The sequence below is a fragment of the Taudactylus pleione genome, unplaced genomic scaffold (genome assembly GCF_031769625.1).
Source record: "Taudactylus pleione unplaced genomic scaffold, aTauple2 ptg000206l, whole genome shotgun sequence".
Lineage (NCBI taxonomy): Eukaryota > Metazoa > Chordata > Amphibia > Anura > Myobatrachidae > Taudactylus > Taudactylus pleione.
In genome coordinates, this window is record NW_028284608.1 from 5,724,789 (window position 1) to 5,737,049 (window position 12,261).

Below are 12,261 nucleotides of genomic sequence, written 5' to 3' on the forward strand. Positions count from 1 at the left end.
GTTGCAATCACTTTAGCGCCATTTGTCATGTCTGCTACCTTATGCTAATGCTAGTAATAGCCCTTCCCATGGTGTACAAGTGTCCGTCTGACTGTGCCAGGGCTGAGATGCCCACTTTGTGCCTCTGCAGTCACAGACACCAGTCGCACCATCAGGACTTGCACCAGTCCCATGCTAGGTGCAGAACCTCCGTCAAAGCATGACCTCCAGCGTAGAAGATGTACAAGTGTCTGAGGGCCTGATTCACTACCGTACGCAACTGCAATTACACATGCAATCAGCCGATTATTGCATACCGCGTATGCATCGTAGTGCACGAACTAGCCACTGCGATCAGGACTGCGATTGCAGTGACAATGCAGACCCTTCGCAGAGTGATTGACAGGAAGTGCCACTTGTGGGTGGTGATTGGGGGGTGCTCGGCGAAATGCAGGCGTGCCAGTACATTCACACACTGTTGCAGGGTCGTGCATAAATTATCCACTGCGATGCCCTGTGTGTGAGGCCTGATAGCGTGCGTGGTTGTTAGCAATTTCTGAGTAAGGTCAGGACTTGTGCAAGTGTACGTGAGGCTGCGATGGTACTCGATTGTACCAATGGTTTCGCAGTCTTGCTAAACATTACGGATGTGTGCTAAGTAAAGTGGGCATCCTTGTGTAATGCTGCGAGGGAATAGCGATCACAATGGATTAGCATTCTATTGCAGTTGAACTGAGTGCGTAATCGCTATTGCATTCGCAGTTGCGTATGGTAGTGAATAAGGCCCTGAATCCACAACTACCCCTGCGACATGTTCGCGACACTCCCATAACACACCAATCAGACGGAATATCTTTGTGCATCTGTTTAGCCACTTACCAGGAATGCCCAATACATTCCAGAGCCAGTGCTGCTCAATCGCTCCTGCACCTCTGTATGCAGACACCGTGGAAGGCATGTGCTGTGCAACTTTTTAGCGATTTAGATGCAAGCGCAGCTGCCCAAAAATGGCTAATTTACATGAATATCGCCATTGCGTGCAACTCAGAATCAGCCCCTAGATGTTTTCTGCATGTCTTTTAATTATGACAGAGAGGTGGCGCTGGGACTAACTTTATCACATGTAACTATACTGTGGTGCACTTTAATGTTTTCTTTACATTGGTCAAAATTGGCTTAGTAGTGCCTCTTCCTGCGTAGGGCCTGATAAAGGCTTATACACTTGCACACGCATAAGCATGGATGCACGCACACACAATGGTCCATTCTGTCAAAAAAACAATTAATCTACCAGTGTGTTTTTGGACTGAGAGCAAACTGGATCACCCTAGAGGAAACCCACACAAACACAGGGAAAACATGCAAACTCCACACAGACATGTTATTGACTATTAAAATTTGGTTCAATGGAAATGGAGGATTATAACATAATGAATATTTAATGGTAATTTAAAGTTTTAATTGTGAATACTTTTCTAGCCATCGTTCTTAAAGTGCACGCACTGCCTAGATATTCCAAGAAAGCAATGATGATAGTGGGGTTACTTCTGTTTGTATATTAGACAAATGTTCATGAGAAGTCAGCCTGTTAGACACTGGAGGCAGCCATTTTGTGCCACAGAAATAAGGCAGAATTCCATTCACATATAGCCGTGGCTCCACACGCTACGATGTTGGCAGCGTGACATCACAGCTGCGTGGCCCTAAAATTAGCTTTATAATAATAATAATAATAATTTTATTTATACAGCGCTTTTCTCCTAAAGGACTCAAAGTGCTTTACATTTGCCTTTACAGTACAAAATACAAAATAAGCTTAAACAAGGGACATTAGTGAAATGCTTGGGTGAATAGGTGAGTCTTGAGTCTATTTTTGAAGGATTCTAGAGTGGAGGCCTCTCGAACTGTGCGGGGAAGTGAGGTCCATAAGGTTGGAGCCACAAAACTGAAAGCTCGACCCCCAGACGAATTTCATGAGGATTAAGATAGAACAATCACCTCTGTCTCTTGCCATCAGAAGGTCATTAAGCACATATACCAGGGCTGTTTCAGTGCTATGTCTCCTCCTGAATCCTGACTGGAATGGATCATAAATATCATGGGTAGACAGGCTGGTTTCTAGTTGTGTTGCCACCACTTTCTCAATGACCTTTCCTAGAAAAGGAAGGTTTGATACTGGTCTATAGTTGGTCATGCAGTCGGGGTCTAAATTAGGTTTTTCAAAAAGTGGTCTAACAATTGCTTCCTTTAGTGGTTCTGGAAAAAAGCCTGTTTGCAAAGAGCATTGAACTATTTTTGCAATTACAGGGCCAATGTCCATACACCCTATGAGAAACTTGGTTGAGGCAGGGTCCAGATCACAGGTGGTGGGTTGCAACATTCTGATGATTTTGGCAATGTCTTTTTTTTTTTTTTTTTTTAAATTGAGTAAATTTTTATTGGTTTATAGAAATACATTAACAAATAACCAAACAAAATAAATAATAAAAAATATATAATAAAAAAAAAATAAAAAATAAAAATAATAATAACATATATATATATATATATATATATATATACACATACACACACATATAAAACAATAAACATAGAGAATATATATATATACATACACATATACATATATATATACACATAAAACATATAAAAAAAAAAAAATACCACACTATACAAATATTGGAATATTGTCAAAAATAACACCTGAAAAATTGGTAAAATCAACTAGATCCCAATAAATTCTCAACTTATCACACAGCACATTACCTCCAACAAAGTAATAATCTACCTCATTATCCTAACAATAATATACCGGTCAATCATTAGGCAGTGCACGGGCATAACAGGATTTAAGCCAACTGCTCCAGATACGTTCATACTTCTTCTCAGCTTTGCGACAAATAAACACATGTTTTTCATGTTCAACAGTGGTACGGATCAAGGACAGCCAAGCATTATAATCTGGTCCTGTAGGAGCCATCCACGACCGAGCCACACATACCTTAGCTAGTGTACACATATTGACAATGTATTGTTTAAGATATCTGTCCACTACCTCATCGTCCATAGAGCCTAAACAGCACGTTAATGGCGTAGCTAAAGTGGGAGCAATACCTGTATTGGACAAAACTCTCAGAACCTTATTCCAAAAAGTGCTAACCACCGGGCAATCCCATAGAAGGTGCCAGAAAGTACCGCTACTAATTTTACACTTAGGGCATATGTCAGATGCTCTCCCCCAAAATTTTAGCAAACGAACAGGAGTTAAATAGGTACGGTGTAGAATAAACAGTTGAATCTGTTGAAATCTTATAGAAGTCGTGGAAATACGAGGAGCTTCTAGAGCATTATCCCATTCCGTATCACTTATAAGGCCAATATCTCTCTCCCACTTTGATCTAAGATGTGGTAAACTATCCTTATGATAAGAAGACAATATATAGGAGTTTAAGTAAGAAAGCATCTTCCGGGGACCTAAAGATAAAAGGAATGACTTCAATGGGGATATTTGAATTAGAGGAGGGCCATCTGAAAATTGAGCCGAGAGAGCATGCCGTAATTGTAAATATCTATAGAAATATGATTGAGGGAGATGATGAGCTTCTTGGAATTGTGCAAAAGATTTAAGAATTGAAGTGTCATATAAATGACCCAATGTAGTTACACCGTTAGAACCCCATGTCACCTCAAGCTGTAAAGAGGCCAGTTCAGGTAATATACGATAACTACATAGAGAAGTGTCTGGATCTAATCCTGTAAACTGTAGAATACTAGATACCAATTTCCATATCTTAATAGCTTGCATCAACAGGGGAGGGCCTTTCTGTATAATTCTACCCGCAAGCAAGGCCTGCAATGGTGTAAAGTTAGGGAAAATCTGAGAAACCAACAAAACGTGCAGGGCATTAGGGGAGTCATCTTGAAGCCATAACCGTATATGTGCCATCTGCGCCGCATAATAATAAAATTTGAAATTTGGAAGAGCCAAACCTCCCCCAGACCTAGATCGGGTCAGAGCTGCCAATTGAATACGTGGTCGACGATTCACCCAGACCAATGAAGAAAGAAGACTATTCAAACGCCTAAACAATGTATCTGTAATACAAACAGGAGAATGCTGCAAAACGTACACAAATTTTGGCTGCACCACCATCTTTATTAAGTTAATTCTACCAGTAACGGTAAGAGGGAGCCGGCCCCAGGACTGAAGTTTGCCCTTTAAGTAGACAAACAGGGGCTCAACATTCAATACTATATAGTCCTTTGGGGAATTAGTTATCCAGATACCTAAATATTTAAATTTATTTACCCAACAGAGAGGGAGAGTGACAATGGGAACAGTCGGATACAACCCCCTAAGAGGAAGGATAGATGATTTGTCCCAGTTTATCTTAAGACCAGAAAAAATTCCAAATTGTTCTATGACTTGAAGAACCACAGGCATAGCTGTTACATAGTCAGACAAAAAAAGTAATACATCATCTGCATATAAGGAAACTTTGTCCATTCTATTACCCAATTGTAGACCTATAATATCAGGGTGAGAACGTATAATACAGGCTAATGGCTCAATAGCCAATGCAAACAGGGTTGGGGACAAGGGGCAACCCTGTCTTGTGCCCCGAGACAGGGGGAAGGATGGGGAGATAAACCCATTCACTGACACCCTGGCAGTAGGGTTCGCATACATAAGCTTTACCCATTTCAAGAACACCGGACCAAACCCAAAACATAACATGACCTCCCACAGAAAGGGCCACTCCACAGAGTCAAATGCTTTTGCAGCATCTAATGACACAATAACAGAGGACAATTCTTCGCCATGGGAGGCCTGTAAGTGAGTGTGCAGCCTTCTAATGTTCTCCAACGTCGACTTGCCTGGCATAAATCCTGATTGGTCTGGGTGAACAATCGAAGTAATAACAGTGTTTAGCCGAATAGAAAGGATCTTAGCCAAAATTTTGGTATCTGTGGGAATTAGAGAAATTGGCCTATAGGAATCAGGGTATCTAGGGTCCTTCCCGGGTTTAGGGAGCACAACAATTATGGCTTCAGACATAGATGGAGAGAACAAATTCTCTTCATAGAGCCCATTAAACAGATCTAAAAGTCTTGGAACAAAGATACGAGCATGTTTTTTATATATCTCTATGGGAATCCCATCAGATCCGGGTGCCTTGTTACCGGGAAAGGAACTAATCGCAGCATCTACCTCCTCCAGGGTCAACGGGGCATCTAAATACGCCCGAGCCTCGTATGACAATTTTGGAAGCCTAGCAGAAGCAACATATAATGACAAAGCATTCACGTCCTCAGTCAGTGTGTTTGATATAAGTTTTTATAAAATAAACTAAAAACCTCTGCAATATCTTGTGTAGATGTGACCATAGAACCCTCAGGCCCAATTATTTCCGAGACAACAGCAGAAGGACGATCAGCTTGAACCAAGTGTGCCAAAAAACTACCAGTTCTGTCAGCCTGCATATAATATAAATGAGAATGGAATAACAGTCTACGGTTCATTCTATCTGTCAAATGATCAGTCCACTCTGTCTGTGCAGTCAACCATTTTAAACGTGAAGATTCCAACCTGTCCCCCAAGTAATCCAACTCAAGATTTCTACAGGCCATCTCCAAAACACGTTCTTTTTCCCTATAAAATGTTTTTAATTCTGCTACCCTTTTGATCAGAGACCCACGTAAATAGGCCTTGAAGGCGTCCCAAACATTAGCTACAGAGGCAGATCCCACATTGTCAGTGAAATAGCCATCCCACATAACTTCCAGCTCTGAACCTGCACCCATTTGAAGAAGCCAAGAGGGGTGTAGTTTCCATAAACGGAGACCTCTAGGACTACACATATTCAATTCTACTAGAAGTGGGGAGTGATCTGAGATTCCTCTGGCTTTATATTCAATGTTAGTTATATTAGGTACAATAGATGGGGACACCAGGGCCAAATCCAATCTAGAGAAAGAGTGATGCGCGGAGGAAAAACAGGAGAATTGTTGTACTCCAGGGTGTTTAACTCGCCACGCATCAACCCATCCCAAGTCAGTTACAAACTTAGCAAAGCCCTCACCACCTTTAGAAAGAGAACTTGAAGACTCACGCCACTTATCCATAGACTGGTCCATTATATTATTGAAGTCTCCCAAACAGAGCACTGGCGTATCTGGAGAACGGGCCACAAATTCAGCAGCTTTTTTTAAAACGTCATATGAAAAAGGAGGGGGGGGGGGATGTACACTGCTAGCAATAAAATGGGCTTAGAATACAGTACACAATCCAGAAACACATATCTGCCATAAGGGTCAGTTGGACCGCAGTAAAAGAAAAAGGGACAGATTTATTAATAAGAATGGAGACACCGCTGGACGATGAAGTATGCGAGGAGTGATAAGTCCATCCCACCCATGGTCTTTTTAGAGCTAGTACCTTACTCCCAACCAAATGCGTCTCCATTAGACAAGAAATATCAGGGCCATATTGCTTAATCATTTTAAAGACCAAAGAGCGCTTTAACCGATCATTAACCCCCCGGACATTCCATGTTAAAAGTTTCACCATTGTAATACATTGAACTATAAAGCATAATTGAAGTTACCTTAAAAATAGTGTGGTAAAGAAAAAAGAAAAAAAAACATTTGTAAGAAAAAGACTGGACAACCCATCCAAAACCACCCCCCACCCTGTATACCCACCCGAACTTAGGCATACTTAAACCCAAAACTAAACTAAACTACACTAAAACCCACAGGATACAACTACTCAATCCTTATAGGTGTAAAAGGCACTGGAATAAAAATAACCACCAATGCAACGGAACTCTCCGGCCATATTTTGACCGAAATATCAACATAAACAACAAAAGAAAAAGAAAAACCCTACCAGAGAAAAAAAAAAGGAATATACCCAGTAAGGGGAGCGGGACATAGAACAATATCCAACCAATATCACAACATAAATACTATTATAGAAATATAAATATTGGAATATCAGAAAAAGGCCTATTTAATGTCGTTATGACACTAGCAATTTCTGGCCATAAACAAATATAATCAGCAAATGCAATCAGTACAGTCATTCCGGTGCCATTTGCCTGTTCCCAGGAGATCTCTGGTCCAGCCACGCCGCAGCCTCCCGTGGTGTAGAGAAAAATTTTGACTCTCCATCCGCTACCACTCGCAACTTAGATGGAAAAATCATAGCGTACTGAAGATTTAAATCCCGGAGACGACGCTTTATTGGAAGGAATTTAGCTCTGTCTTTTTGGACATCCATTGCGAAATCAGGAAACATAGAAATTTTCACACCGTTGCGTTCCAGTGGCCCTTTAACTCGAGCCAATCGAAGCACAGTATCACGGCCTGGTAATGAAGAAATTTGGCTATAAATGTGCGCGGTGGAGCGCCAGGCGGCAGGGGACGGGTAGGGATCCGATGCGCTCTCTCCACAGCAAATTGGTTAGTAAATGAGTCTCTGCCATATGTATCCCCCAACCACTTCTCAAGGAATGTTTCAGGTGAAGACCCCTCCTCTCTTTCCGGGAGACCAACGAACCGCACGTTGTTGCGGCGCAGTCTGCCCTCCATATTGGAAATTTTATGCTGCATTGCGGACATTTGGGATGTCAGGGAGGCCACTTGAGCCTGTAGTGGGGTCTGGGAATCTTCCAGATTAGATAGACGTGTTTCTGCCTCCCCGACTCTTTCGCGGACCTGCTGGAGACCTTGATGAAGAGAAGATATATCGGATTGAACTTTCTCAATCTTATCTGCCAATTTAGTCTCGCGGGAGGTAACTGCTTCCAGCACTTGTTGCAGCGTAACTTCTGGTGATGAATCTGACCCAGATGCAGCAGGGGGAGGTGGGGTCACAGACTTGGATGTACCCTGGGGATCACAACACACTGGGGGCACAGGAGTGGAGGAATGGGCAAAGCGTTCCAGTTTTGCAGCAGCAACATGACCTGTTTTCCCCATAGTATTAATATAATGTAGGAGAATAATGTAGGAGACAAGTTATAATATATAAATGCACAGGTAGTGACACAGCAGCAGCAACAGGCAGAGATCCCTCCAAACTTAGAAATCACTCACAGGGAAAGAAGTGTTGCTGAGTCCCACAGTTGCAGAGCTGACAGTTCTCCACACAGAGCAGGGAGAAATAGTGATGTCTGGCAGAACTCCGGCAGTATCAGACTCAGAGATAACCTCCCTGACCCTGACTCTAAACACAAGCCAGGCAGGAGAAACAGACCAGAAGCTCCCAGCAAAGCCCCCTTGTCAGGCACAGACAGGCTGCATAATACAGAAGCCAACAGGAGAGGAGAGGCCTGGGTGCAGCTCTGGAATCACAGGATCTGGAGACAGGCAGGCCCAGGGAATGCAATGGAGGCCCTCAAGAGCCACTCTCCTCACTCCACACAGCTCCAACCAAGTCAGCAGGTTCCTGGCAAGGTATGTGAGAGACAGCAGGGTAGTAACGTTGATATAGGGGTCTCAGGAGGGATAAGCAGGATTATCAGCCGGAGAGCTCAGAGTCCCTGTGTCCTACACTATTGCTGCCATGGCCACGCCCCCCTTTGGCAATGTCTTTTACATCCATTATGTCAAAGCTGTTCCAGGGAGACAGGTGGCTTACCTTGGCAGGCTTGGTAGTTTGGCAATCCTTTGATGACACTGTGGGGATTCCAGCCCGGATGGAGGATACTTTATCTGCAAAGAATTTTGCAAACTCATTGCATCTTGACTGGGAGAGGGTTTCATCAAGCTGCAGGCATGCTGGTTTGCAAAGCATCTCCACTGTATGGAAAAGCTGAGCTAGCCTATTGTTTGCTGCCTTGATCTCATTTGAAAGGAACTCTGTTTTCTTACGGGTTATTGTTGATTGATATTCTCTAATATGTTTGTTTAGTGTTAACTTATCCTTTACCAGGTTAGTCTTCCTCCATCGTCTTTCAAGTCTGAGCCCCCTTTTCTTGAGTTCACTAACACTATTGTCAAACCAAGTGTTATGCGGGGTTGTATACGCACAGGGGCGATAATATCCATTGCAGCTGTCACATCTGTTATAGTAATGGACTAGAGAACAAGGATCTTCACAGGCCCCCATTTCCGCAGAAAGATCCAGATTTGCTGCAAGAGCCTGGGGGGTCATGCCCCTCCTTGGACGATACCTTGTCAACTCCATGTGTAAAGTTCTATTTTGAGGGGTTGGAACTGAGAAGCGAATTGAGTGGTGGTCTGACCACGTGACTGGGTTTATATTTAGGTCAGAGACTTCTAATCCAATCTGGAAGACTAGATCAAGAGTTTGACCACTTATATGAGTAGCTGAAGGAATGACTTGTGTAAGGCCCAGAGCATTCATTGTGCACAGGAGATCTTGGCCAAGGTGAGAGCTCATCATCAACCCATGCATTGAAATCCCCAAGGATCAGCCATCTTTGATGCTCCAGAACTAGTCCAGCAACAATATCTGCAAGTTCTTGTAGAAATATCTTTCTATCTTCAGGGGGGCAGTAAATGAGAAGTACTCTGAATCCTAAGTCTGGAGAACTCCGAGCAGCAATGCACTCAAATGAGTGAGTAATTTCCATTGGGTGGACCCTAAGTTTAAGTTCTTTTTTAAAGCAGATGGCCACTCCCCCTCCCCTGCGGTTAAGTCTTGGGTTGTGAATGACATAGTGATTTGTTGGAACTGCAGCTTCCAAGATAGGAGCTGGATTTTCGTCTAGCCAAGTCTCTGTAATACAGGCAAGATCTGAAGATTAAATAAGGTCATCAATTGTAGCAGTCTTGTTTCTTATAGATCTGGCATTACAAAGGACGGACCTGATTGGGCATACCAGAGGGCCTGTAGTTCTCTTTAAATTGAGTGCTCTGGGGATGTCAGTCACAGAGCGAGAGTTTACAGGTCTGTTCTTCCAAGCACAGGGCCTTTTGATAGGTACCACTTCTATTTGTCTCCTATATGAGACTGGTGAACCTGAAGGCAAGGAACTTAGGTGGTTACAGTGGATAAGAGACTTTCGTCCTCGCTTCCCACGTCTGCCCCGTTGAGTTTTTTAGTCACACAAACTTATTCCAGGGCAAAGCAGGCTTGTGGATAGGTGTTAGTAGCCATTCCTATTGTATAGGTGTGAAAATCCCAGTGTGAGACTCCTTTTGAAGTGGATATTCTGTGCAAGGGTAAAGATAACATGTCTCCAGGAAAAATAAATAAATGGGATCCTGTGTTTTAAAATGACCATCTCCATAAAATAAGCTGTTTTATGGAGATGTTGAAGAGCATGTAAAAGGTGAGGCAGCCATCTTGGGCGCCAGCTTAAGGTCTGACTGCTAAATATCAGATCGATGTCAATTATCAGGTCTGTGTGTACAGGGATTTTCCACCTGCACCTACAGGCTCTAACGTTTTGTGGGAGAACTCTAGACACTAAGGGAGAGATAAAGTACCAACCAACCAGCTCCTAGCTGTCATTTTTCAAACACAGCCTGTGACATGACAATTAGGAGAAGTTTGGCTGGTACTTTCTCTCTGTTCACTTTGTGGGCCTAAGAGCAGGCTGGTCCTGTTGTCCAGCTCTGGGATATTCACTTGTGCCAGAAGGATGACAGATCCCTATATTAATATAGGCCAGGCTGTCTGTGCAGGACACACTATAGTGTGACTGGGCAAATTATTTAACCTTTTTTTGTAAGACAATATGGTCACAGCTAACCCAAGCTTTAAACTGTTGTTTTTCCTTTAAGACATAAACAAGTTTAATATAATGTAGGAAATGAAATACCTTTTATTTCATTTTCCTTTGCTATCATTTGACCTAACGTCTCATAGAGCGTAACACTTTTATCAGATCTTGACCAGGATAATATTGTGTCCGCAATTACTCTTTTCTTCCTGTAGCTACAAGAGATGAGACAACCACAAATGTTTGAATGCGTAACACTTAGGTGACATAACAAACTATATAAACAGAATGATAAATCTTTACAGGAAATCTTTCAAAATAAAACATCATAATCAACTGGGCAATTTAAAGCAATAATAATTTAAAATGACCGTTGAATAAAAATGTTTTTATACAAACCTTCCACCGCTCTCCTGTCTCACTGAACTGGGTGTTGCCATCCTGTCATGGCAAGGGGCAACACAGGGGTAGGTACACTGGGCCTTTTCTGCAAGTGAGTACACTAAATAGATGCAAATGGCACATGGCACCTGTAGGTCACATGACATTTGGCCCTGTCTGGCCTTGGGCTGATACCTCTACACTCCCCTCAATGGGAAGAGGTCGATTAAGAATGTGGGATTTGTGTACTGTTAACGTAGCAAAAATGGCAATCATGTATTTCTAGAGCAGATTTCTAAGACATGTCAATGATGGAACTGCAAGTGACCATATACTGTATTTTATTTTGATTGGTTGAAAGACATGAAAACGGTAATATTTTTTCACATGTATAAAATTATATATAAACAAACTTTGTAATTAATCTATTAGTAAATATTGCTTTTTCTATTTTATAATTAAGAGTTTTGTCCACATGATCCTATATCGCTACCTGTGAGAACCATGTAAAGCAGCTTACACACATATTAAGGGGCTTATGTAATAGGGTGCGAATTGGCGCTGCTGCGGGTATTCATGCAAGTGATCCTGTACTTTTAAAGCGCCAATCATTTTAAAGGCAAAACCTTTAAAATGATTACCGCTTTAAAAGTACAGGAACATTTGCATGAATTCCCACAGCGGCGCCAGCTCGCACCCTATTACATTAGCCCCCATATCTTGGTGAGAGTTCCTTTACATAAGACCCATTTCATCTCTCTGATGTATAAAGGTATTTGTTTACCCAGTAATGTGACAGTAAGTGGCACAAATATGCTACAGGTAAAGAAATTGAGAAATTGGAAATACCTGTCCATTAATTTCCTGTTGATTGATTCTACCTCTTCCTTTTCCTTTACAGCGAGGCCGAGCTTTATATCCAGCTCTTGCTTTCTCTGTTTCGGGACATATTTAGTTTTCATATCAGCGTTTAATGCCTGCCTCCTGTCTTCTAAGTGCTGCTGGTGCTTTATAAGAGCATCAATGCTGAGGGAATCTTCTTTTGTCATACCTATAGGATGTCACCTGTCATATTATAGCAGTGGGGAATGTTTCTTATTATGCTTTATACTGGCAATGTAAATAATACACCCATATGTAATTTATTATTATTTATTACCAGTTATTTATATAGCGCACGCATATTCCGCAGTGCTTTATA

General features: G+C 42.1%; 1 protein-coding gene across 3 annotated transcripts in view; it reads right to left on the reverse strand.

Annotated features, from left to right (window-relative positions):
- The window catches only part of CLHC1 (clathrin heavy chain linker domain containing 1), a 54,686-nt gene that overhangs the window by 32,065 nt on the left and 10,360 nt on the right, over positions 1-12,261 (reverse strand). For 2 of the 3 annotated variants that reach the window (XM_088478011.1, XM_088478010.1), the window contains exons 5-6: positions 11,910-12,111; positions 10,779-10,894 (exon numbers count right to left, since the gene is read on the reverse strand). The exons of the other annotated variant lie outside the window; for it this stretch is intronic. In XM_088478011.1, the coding sequence (XP_088334137.1) occupies positions 10,779-10,894; positions 11,910-12,111 (318 nt within the window). The remainder of the gene's footprint in view (positions 1-10,778; positions 10,895-11,909; positions 12,112-12,261) is intronic. 3 annotated transcript variants of the gene reach the window in all.